Source organism: Parasteatoda tepidariorum, chromosome 8, assembly GCF_043381705.1.
Source record: "Parasteatoda tepidariorum isolate YZ-2023 chromosome 8, CAS_Ptep_4.0, whole genome shotgun sequence".
NCBI classification, from domain to species: domain Eukaryota; kingdom Metazoa; phylum Arthropoda; class Arachnida; order Araneae; family Theridiidae; genus Parasteatoda; species Parasteatoda tepidariorum.
Window position 1 is genome coordinate 67385851 of NC_092211.1, and position 10974 is coordinate 67396824.

General features: G+C 29.2%; 1 protein-coding gene across 1 annotated transcript in view; it reads left to right on the plus strand.

Moving 5' to 3' along the window:
- Nucleotides 1-10521, plus strand: part of LOC107443626 (phosphatidylinositol 5-phosphate 4-kinase type-2 alpha) — a 38428-nt gene extending 27907 nt beyond the window's left edge. The window contains exons 3-9 of the mRNA XM_016057558.3: nt 203-299; nt 416-559; nt 2830-2976; nt 3059-3097; nt 4203-4316; nt 5370-5604; nt 9249-10521. Of these exons, the coding sequence (XP_015913044.1) occupies nt 203-299; nt 416-559; nt 2830-2976; nt 3059-3097; nt 4203-4316; nt 5370-5604; nt 9249-9397 (925 nt within the window). The 3' untranslated portion in view covers nt 9398-10521. The remainder of the gene's footprint in view (nt 1-202; nt 300-415; nt 560-2829; nt 2977-3058; nt 3098-4202; nt 4317-5369; nt 5605-9248) is intronic.
- The last annotated feature ends 453 nt before the right edge of the window (nt 10522-10974 follow it).

Below are 10974 nucleotides of genomic sequence, written 5' to 3' on the forward strand. Positions count from 1 at the left end.
AGATTCAAGTTTAAACTGGAGACTGGAAGATTCTGTATTAATTAACACTCTACTTGTCCCTGCTATTTTAAGATGAAGTATATCATTATATGCTACTTCCATTGTTAAAATATTCCTCTTTCAATTGATAGAAATTTTTATGTTTGCAAATGCATTCTGTAATGTTCTAACTGACAAAAACTTTTTTTAAACTTTTTTGTAGGGAAAATATGCCCAGCCATTTTAAAGTCAAAGAATATTGCCCATTAGTTTTCAGAAATTTAAGAGAAAGATTTGGTATCAACGAAACAGATTACATAGTGAGTATAATTGTCTTACTTTTTAAAATATATAGATTATATCTTAGGATTTTTTTTCCCTTGCTTGTTGCTAATTCAAACTTTACTTACAAATAATCATTCTTTTATATTTTTAGAATTCTTTGACCAAGTCTCAACCTATACCTATTGATTCGGACAAGAGTAAACTTTATGAGTCATGGGATAAATTGTTTGTCGTAAAATCTTTACAGAGTGAAGAAATTGAATTTATGCATACCTTGCTGAAACATTATCATCCGGTAATTAATATTCATACATTTTTAATCCTTGTTATTCACCATTTGGTATTATCTTAATCCTTTTGTGCTTAGACATAACATACAGTCTATATATGAAAAATTCCTACCTGCAAAAAGTGGTAGTACACATTTGCTTATAACAAGTTGATATTCTCTTGCCTACTACAGGCTCGCTTTTGGAGATCTGAACCCAAGATACCTAGAATTACTTAATTGGAGATGTTCATTGGATAAAGACTAAATTTTGCAATCTTATCACTCAACCTTTGGCCTCTAAACAAGGAAATTAGTTAAAAACTCTTCTATCACTAACCTGTGAAAGAAAAAGCAGAGATAAAATCTACACCAACTGAAACTCCCAGATGATTGAAACATAGATTAGAAAAGGAAATCAAAATATTAAGTTAAGTAGAAGTCATCTGGCAATTAGAGCTATCCCCACAAAGCAAGAGCACCGAACAGAAGACACAAATCGCTGAAATTTTTATACCTTATAAATTTTACAATTTTTAAAGTTTAATAATGGAACCAAACATTTGTTTAAAAGTTGTTTAAAAGTTTATGAGAATTTTGTCATGAATCCGACGTTGCTCAAGCTTGAAATCTTCTTTCAACAAACCTTCTTTCAATCAGATTTGGGCTGAGCCCGTCTAGTTTCCATTGCCCACCACTTCAGCTATAACAAAAGCAACTTCAGATTCAAATATAAATATTTATATTATTATTTTGTAGTAGACAGAACTGTCTTATTTTTTCCTAATTAATTCTAATAATGAAACACTTGTGCTACCACTTTTTCCTTTTTTGAATAAAGCAGCATTCTTTTAATAGCAGGCCGGGCACAAGTGAGTTAAAAATTGTTAGCAAAATACTATCTATTTCCTGAAATTATTGTCTTGTACAGCAACTTGTGCTTTGTCCTATTTATCACCGATTTCTTTAATTAAAATTAATTAATTATGCTGAAATTAAAAAAAAATTATGCTGTGTGTGTTTTTTTTGGCCATGTGTACTTATTTTTTTAAAATTTGTCATTAATTCTTTTTATGCAAAAAAAATCATGATTCAATCAAGAATCATTTTGTTTCTGATTTAGTTAGGTTTTTTTATTGGTCACCATTGATTTTATTTCTTTTTTGAAAAAAATAGAATAATTGTTTTTATGTGTTTTCTCCATAGTTTACTTGCTTTTTATTAGTTAACTTTAATTATTTTAGTGAAAAAGAATTATTGTTTCTGCTATAAAATTTTTTTTTACTTATTGTTTCTTTTCTGTTAGTCATTGATTTTGTTCATAAAAAAGAAAAAAACATTTGAACTATCAAACAATTTTGTAAATAAAATTATTTGCTCGATTTTTGTTTGTAATTGTCATTGTCTAATTATTGTCAATGGGTAATTGTTGGACAATGAAATAAAGAAATTCAGATTATTAATGTTAGTTCAGAGAAATGAATTGTTTTTGCGAATTAATTGATAAAGAATTTTTTCAAGCAATTAAGTTTATCATAGATTGTGAAACAGATTGTCTTGTATTTGTCCTTTTGTTTTTATATGATTCAATTCAAAACAATATTTTTAGTGTGAAAAAGTTATTTTGAATCAATTCATATAAATATTAATTTTCAGAATTGATACATCTCTAAATTTTTGTGAATAAAATTTTTGATTGAAAAAGACTTATTTCCATATTATTTTAAATAATGCATGGCTTACATTCAATTATTATCAATATTATTTTGAAAATGAAAAATTTTAAAATTTTTAGAAAGAAAATTAGAAAAAAATTCTAAAATTTTGAAATTTTAGAATTTTTAGAAAGGAAATTTCAATAAGAGGTTAAAGAAATAAAATTTCTTAAAATTATACTTGTTGAACAATGATTTTATTTCTATTTGATTTTAAATGTTTTAACTCATATGTCCGAATAAGTACTTATGAGTTAAGAAATAAAAAATGCAAATATAATATTGTATAAGTCATTACATTTTAAACCTATATTGTTATAAATGTGTATCTTAATTTTTTTAAAAAGAGAGAGAGAGATGGAAATGGAGAGGAAAGCCCAAAATATAGAGAAAAAAAGATATCAAATCAATTAATGTGTTATTATAGTTGGAAGTGATAAATTTATTAATTATTTCAAAGAGTTTGTTTTATTATTGTTTTTTTTTACGTCAAACTGATTGCCATTTTTATTCCTAAAGTTTTTCCTTTTCTCTTTATAGTTGCAATAAACAACAGTGATTTTTATTAAATTTTAATTTTAGTATATTGTTGAGAAACATGGGAAAACCCTCCTTCCTCAGTATCTTGGATTGTATAGAGTGACTGTTGAAGGGAATGAGACATACCTAGTAGTCATGAGAAATATATTTTCAGGAACAACAAAGATTCATTGTAAATATGATATAAAGGTAAAAAATATGTTTTGTAGATTTTTTTTCTCGATACATTTCTGAGTTTTTATATGCTTAAATTAATTTTTATTTCCAATAGGGGACCTCTGTTGATAGAGAAGCCAGTGCAAAGGAAAAGGTATTTCTTTTTTTCTATTTATTTATTATAATGAGTGTATGTATATATTGTTACATATTTGTAAATATATGTATAGTTTTGTAAATATTTGTTTTTTTTAATGCTGAATATCTCAGATGAACCCTAAATAAGCAGTTTAATTAGGAAATTTGCAAGAAAGTCGCATAATTCTATGGTATAATTAGAGAAAAAATAACACCTAAAGTATTTCTTATGGAAGACAATTTTTATTATAGAATTATAAAGATTTCTTTGGCGACATTTTTCCCGACTTGGTGACACTTCACCAGTTAGGCGACAGATTGATAGTTCCGGAAACTTTAAGTTTCAAATGAAATTGAACATATTTTAAGATTAATGAACTTTACGTTCAAATACAAAATGTTCCTTAAGGACCGCCTTTTTATAAATATATTTCTAAATTCTGCCCAAATTGAAGTAAAAAAAAGTATATACATGAAAGGTTTTAAATTAATATTTAAGCGGGGTAGAATTAAAATGATATGGAAATCAAATGAATCACTACTGCTGAAGGTGAGACTGAAAACATTAAAACATGTTTGATTGCTGTAGGAAACGTTAAAGAGTTGTAAGGCACTTCAAGTTTCCTCAGGTAATCATACCTTCTTTAATGATTAGTTACATTTTGACAATGCTTTAGTATTTTTCTAGCTTGGTTTCTTTAATATTTATTTGCAAACCTAGAAACGTGTATACTTATTTACTTCATTTTTGACTAGGTTTCTAAAAAGATGTATTAAGGATGGTCATTAGAATACACCTGTATATAACTAATTTTAGTTCTTTGTTTTTGACTGCTAACAGATTTTCATAATAGAAATAACGTTAGATATTTTTATCATTGTTCTTATTAATTGAATATAAATATTCTACTTTAGAACAAGTTAAAATATTTGAAGAAATGTATTGTAGATTGTTACAAACTTAGAATGCAAAGGAAGATAAAATTTTATGACATTTTATGGTTATGGATATGCCTCTTTTGGTTTGAAGCTTATTTTATTTCTGTTTCATTTGAAGAAATTACTTTTTAATTATTTGTTATCAATTCTTTATTTTTAAAATGCTTTTTCCCCCCCATTAGACTAAGGAAATGCCAACTTTAAAAGACGGAGATTTTATAAATGATGGCTGTAAATTGTATGTGGGACCAGAACACAAAGAAAAATTGCTGGCAATGCTATCAGCTGATACAGACGTAAATATATTCACAATTTCTTTATATATTAATTTATAACATAAAGCATTTTATAGTTTGTCTATGGTAAGAACTTTCCCTGCCGCAAAGTCCGAGGCCGTCTGCAGCTGTGGAAACAAGAAAAGCGCATTTCAGGGAGGGTAGCTTCTCTTCCCTCTAGGCCTAACACAGTAGACTGTAAAAAAATATTCCCTCTCTCTCCACCCCACGCCAAAAACTGTCCTAAACAATGACCAAACACCTTACTTGAAATAGTTATACCTCATTACCATAGTTACTGCCGCAGGCTCAGATGAATGGTTACGGGAGTTCTTACTTTAGACAACCTATCCCGGTTACTGGAAAAATAATTGAAAGAAAATATTAAAATTTTAATACTGATACTAGTATTAAACAGTCACAAGAGCATTAATTGCTTGGTGAACTATCTGTATGTCATTTTTTATACACTCTTCACATTATTCCCGTAGCGCTTCGCGCTGTCGTGCCACAGGGCCCTGGTTCGATCCTCGGGCCCGGCAAGGTTGACTCAGCCTTTCATCCCTTCAGTGGGTAGACCAAGCATGAGTGCCAAGCATGCTTGGGAACTAAACACTGGGGGTTCCGCGTTCGGCTGACCACCTTGCCGGAACATCTGCTCCTGCACCCCAGAGCCCGAGGTTAAGAAAACAGAGATGGGCACAGTATGCCTTGGCCCTCTACAGGCTGTCGCGTCGCTGAGTTTAGTTTTATTCACATTATTCTTATTGCTTATTTTTTTCTTAACTGATTGTGATTCAACGTTGCATCTTTTTTTATGAAATCTAGCTGGAAGATTCATTTTTGTAAAAACAATATTTATATTTTTTTGAGTTCCTGTGATTTATTTTTGAAATAGTTTAAAATTTTAGGTTTCATTGAACAATTTAGGGTAAAAAGGCATTTTTGAATTCTTTTTTTTACCAATAATATTGTATGAGGTCATTTGATCCACTATTATAGTTTTTTTTAATGAAATTTTTGTTTATAATTTTTTCTTTGGTATTTTAACTCTTGTCAAATTTGTAATTTTAGTTCCTAGCTTCACGTGTTCATTTGACTGACTATTCGGTATGTCTTGGAATCCATGATTGTGAAGCTGATGAAGAAGACAGCAAAGATTCAGACATTGAAGAGGAGGAAGAAGGAAGTGAAGACTCAACAACTGTTGTCCCCACACCCCCTGAGTCCCCTCGAATTATAACATTCATGGAGGATAGCAAAGAATTTAAATTACCTGTTGATCCATATGCTTTTAGAAGTTCTGAAGGTATTTTCATTTTTTATTTCAGTTTACATTTGTAGAAAATGCTGTATATTTCTTACATTTAAATCAAGTCTACAAAACAATATTAAAATATTTTTATGTTTCAAAATTTTAATATTATAAACAGTGCATTAAGTAGGAGTTTTCAACCTTTTGTGCTCAAGGGCTACCACAACAATATAGCAAAATAATGAGAGCCACATGTGTGCTAATACAGTGCCTACCGTTTATTAAAATCACTTTCGTTTTATGCTCTTTTAATTTTGTTAAGCGGCTGATTTTATTAAGAGGCGATTCAACATTTGAATAAAAAAACACATTTTTATGATGTATTCTAAATGCACACACTTTAATAGCTGAAATAATGACCACATTAATGCTTTATTTTAACTAATTTAATTATTTTAATAAAGTAAAACCCTACATAAGATTAAATTTACAAAAGTTTTCCAAAAAACCGATCAATGGTTGCTTGAGTTGCAGTATTTAAAATTAACTTTTCATCATCATTTGAGAGTTTATAGAAGTTTTTATAGTTTTCGCTATTCCTCCTCTTTGTTCTAAAGCTTGCCGCAATACATTAAGTGCTTTTCTGACTTCCATTGAAGATGGTACTGATGAGTTTATTTCATCATCTGAGTCTGATTCCTCTATTTCTTGATAGGAAATAACTTTGCAATTTTTGATGTATGTAACAATTTCAAAATCAGATTTTTCTCCTGGTGTTTGCTGGTTATCGTCAATAGCTACATAACGTGAAAAATTCTCGTCTATTTCATTTTCTTCATTGCTGAGCATTTCTTCGAAACAGTTATGAGCCCCATCTCCATCTCCATTGAAGCTTCACGTTGACTACATTTAGGCAACACTTCGAATTTATCTTTAACACTCAAATCCTTCCTTTTCGGCATGCTGATAAAATTTAACACCAAACGAACTTAAAAATGACATGTGCTCTAACTCTAACTTACTCAAACGGCTTAAATAATATGGAACATGCACACAGACAGTTTTTGAAAATCTATTCATGTTCTTTGTTAAGATAGATAACAAAAGAAACTTCTCTCCTTTCTATTGTTCATTCAATAAAAAAAAAGATAAGAATTCGACCCCCTGTTCAGTGAGATAGGTTTCTCCAAACTTCATTCAGTCAAGGAATTAACATTGATAAATTAATTTCTATGAACTTGTCACTTACCACCCACATTTTTCCTTAATTCTTACACTATGTATTTCGCAGGAAAGTGCTAACCACACCTGTTTCACAGGTTTGTGAGTAACTGTTGCTTCTTCTAAAAAAATGTTTAAACTTTGAAAAAATAAAATTTTATAAATAAGAACAAAAAAAGCTGAAATATTGCACCTTTGATTTATTATGTTGTCAAAATTTTGATTTTAAAAAGTGGTGGCATTGATTTTATAAAGGAGGTTTTTAACATGTATTAATATTGTAACGATTCGGTTCTTGCCGATTTGATTTTATAAAGCGGCTGATTTTATTATCCGGTGATTTTATTAGCGGCTGGCACTGTATAGGTAAAGAAATTTCATAGTTAAGGAGATTAACAGTTAATTTTAATGTAAATTGTTGATTGATCTCAGTGTGTTTCAATTCACTGTGTTTTAATTCTGTTAAAAAAATGTTAATTAAATAACATTTTTGGAAAAGGTAAATTCAGCCATGTATACAACTACAAATTCAAAATTTTAAAAAGTGTTTGTATTTTCATACATTTTTTTGCATCATATTTTATAAATGTTTAACAATTTAAATCCTTATTTTACTTACATTGATCCCCGTGATTTCCTGTGAATTACTTGCAAAAAAATGAACATCAAAACTATGGATAATCGACACAGCAGATATTCTGCTAAAATTATTTTTCAGACATCGCGATTTTACTGTTGACTTTGGACAGTCATAAAAGTGTAAAAGACCATTGAAACTGGATGGGAAAATTGTACACATAATTCTCTCTAAGCGTTTTTAGAAGGGCAGTCCACCCAGCTTGCCCTTTGATGCCTATAAATGCACCCTTCTTGCCTTTTTTTTGTTGAAAAAATTAGCCGTGAATTTGGAGACGCAAGTGAGAACCTCATTGGTGAAATACATTTACCCGTTATAAATTCTCCAATCAAGTTATTGTTCGCACCTCTGAAGTCACATACTGGGATTTTTGTGCTTCTCTACACTTGCATATGTGATTTTTTTTCCGCATTCGTGTGAATGCCTCTTGAACATAATCACATCGCTCTCCTGTTTCCCTGCCAATACGCAGTTCGAATCCAGCTGGCCGAAAGATCCCCATGTATTAAATGGTGGTTGGTGCACATTAAATATGTCAGGGTCACAAAGCCCCCCAAGTTCCCATAACAAATTGAAACCTCTGGGGGTACTGATATAGGACTTCCCTTGTCTTCTGGATTGGGCTCAAAACTACAAGGCTGCAGAGTTGAAGATTGGTAGTAATAAACTCTAATATGGGTCGGTTGTTCAACAACAGTAATAAAATAAAATAAGCATCAGTTGTGCTTTGTTTACTCTTAGTTATCTTCTGAAACAAACATCTTTAATTTTGTTTTCCTGCTATTGCTTTTTGCTAAGTGATATATTTTGGCAGGATATCAAAATGCCGCTGGCGGGGCAAGTGTTTCAACCCCTAAGCATAAAGTAAACAACTTATGTTTTCAGTTGACTGAATAAGTGTGTTTTATGAAATTCATACATGTTACACTTTCAACATTTTATTTACATTAATTTAGTTTCATACTGTAAGATGGAAAACAGTTCTTAGATTTCCCATAAACTTATGTGTTCTTAAAATAAAAAAAATTAACTTCACACTTTATCTTAGGTTTTAAATTTTTTTCCCCTTGACATTGGGCATCTTTTTAATTCTAAATTTTTCTCTGCCAGTTACAATTCTCCTTTTAAAATAAAAAATATTTTTTAGTTTCTTTTCCTGATATTACATAAATTAATACATATTTTGATAAATCGTTTGTAATGACATATATTCTAATTTATCAGTTACATTGATTTTATCCCTGTACTAAGATGTGAATATCTTTTTCTTAAAACTACAAATAGTTTTTGAGTTTAGATCACAAGTATGCCACTGAACAATTAAGCAATTTTTTTAAAAATATTTTTAACGGAATTAAAGACAAAAAGATGTTCTCTCTAAATATCTGTTGAAATATTTTTTTAAGCTTTTGGCACTTTTTTTTTAAGAAATTATTTTTAATGCTACCAAAAAAAGATAATAGTTTCTACAAAATAATAGTTGCCATTTTATGAAAATAAATTAATTTTCTTTTTTTAAAGGTATGAATCTAGATGATATTGTAATATATAAAATATTTTATTTTATCAAACTTTGGCCAAAATATCTGTGGTTCTGGTATCTTGTTAAAAGTTTCTGTTACTTAACTGTTGTTGCTGTTTCTAAATTATGATTTTTATTAAAAAATATCTGGAAAAGTATTATTCCTATTATTTTCAAATTATTTAGACCTATGGTGTGAAGTTTCATATCTGTGTTGTTTTTTTGAGCGATTAAGATCATTTCTTGGGATGAAGTTATTCCAGTTATTTTTTATCTATGTGTTTTTTAAATTTTTTGATATTTGAATGTTTTTTACAGATTCTCCCAGAAAGGAACTTTATTTCATTGGATTAGTGGAGATATTGTCACATTATGGCACAAGAAAGCGCACTGCCACAATCAATAGTACTCAACCTGAACATTATGCTAGACATTTGGTTGATTTTATGGCTAAAGCCATGCTGTGATTATTTTTGAGGCCTTAATATTTCTTCTTTGCTTTTGCTCTACTACACTTTTACTCAGAAGATGATTGTGTCCTTTATATCCTGATGTTCAACCGAGCCTTTCAACTAAGTTTATTATCCTTTAGTTCATCATCTGAAAAGTTACTGTGCGTTTTGTATAAAATTTTATTCATATCTTAAAGCAACTTTACTACAAATTAAAAAAAAAAATCTTTTATAATTTCTTCTATATATATTTTCTTTAATAAAATGTCTTTTGGATGTAAAATATGATAGAGTGAAGAATGATGCAGACAAGTATCTTTTATTGACACAAACACTTTTGGTTTTGAATTGGGTTTAATGTTGATATCAAAATTTATGTATGTTGTAATAATATTTATTGCTCAAAAGGTTGTTTCTTGTTTGTATGACTGTATAAGACTAAAAAGTATTTTCAATTTTCCATGACATTTTGTTTTGAAGAGGCATTACATAAATAGTCTTAGAAAATTCTAAGCTTTCTTTTTAAAAAAAACTATATTAAATGTAGATGCAAAATTTTACAGTTAAATACAATGTATCATTCTACATTTTGTAAGTACATCACTGAATTTTATCAAATGTAAGATAAACTGCATAAACTAATATTTAATACTATTGAACTAATTAATAACAAAAGTGCAATAGCATAATTGAGGGTACAATATAAAGCACAACAACTTCCAACTATTCACGCTAAAAAGCTGATTCTATTCAGAAAATCTAGTTACCTCACCTTGGAAATTGGTTTTTACTGGAAACAACACACTGGAATTGTGAGGTGTAATTTGGTATTTCAAATAAAATAAAAAAATTTTGTTGGTATTTTGACACTTTTCTTGTTCATACTATTTGGCATTATGCATAAAAAACTGCACTTAAAAATCTTTTAGTATAGTGTCTACAAATTATCTTTTTAACCTGCAGATAGAAAGTAAAAATTTCTAGCCACTATCTTCTCTGCAAAAAATCAGTCTATCTATCTCATAGGTGATGGAATTAAAATACACATTCACATTAGCTCTCTAAATTTCACACATAAGAAGAAAAAAAATTCTTATGTCCGCTAAATATTTACAAACAAATTTTTTTTCTTTTCTCTTTCTTGTTTTCATTGATAAATTTAAATTGATGATTATTCATAAAAATTTTCTTTATTTGTTTAAAATATTGAGGGAACTTTTAGAGCTTTCTAATTATTGAAGGGACATATACCCTCTCCCCCTCACTAAGAATATCCATGTTATTAAATAAGAGAATACAAGAGAACAATTCCCTAACTTGTGTGATATCTCCACAGAGTTGAGAAACCAAATGTAGAATGATATCTGTATGTCACCAATCCTGATCATGCTTGAATTTTGTGTTTTTGGAATTAAAAACTAGATTGTACTTTGAGGCCATGATAGACAACTAGCACTATGAGTGGAACAAATAATAAAACAATCCTCTTTTTACAAAAAAGGTTTTAACACCCCCCCCCAAAAAAAAAAAAAAATTCAACCCGCTTTTTTTGCCTGTCTATAATCTGACAACAGTGCAATAAAACCTAAATT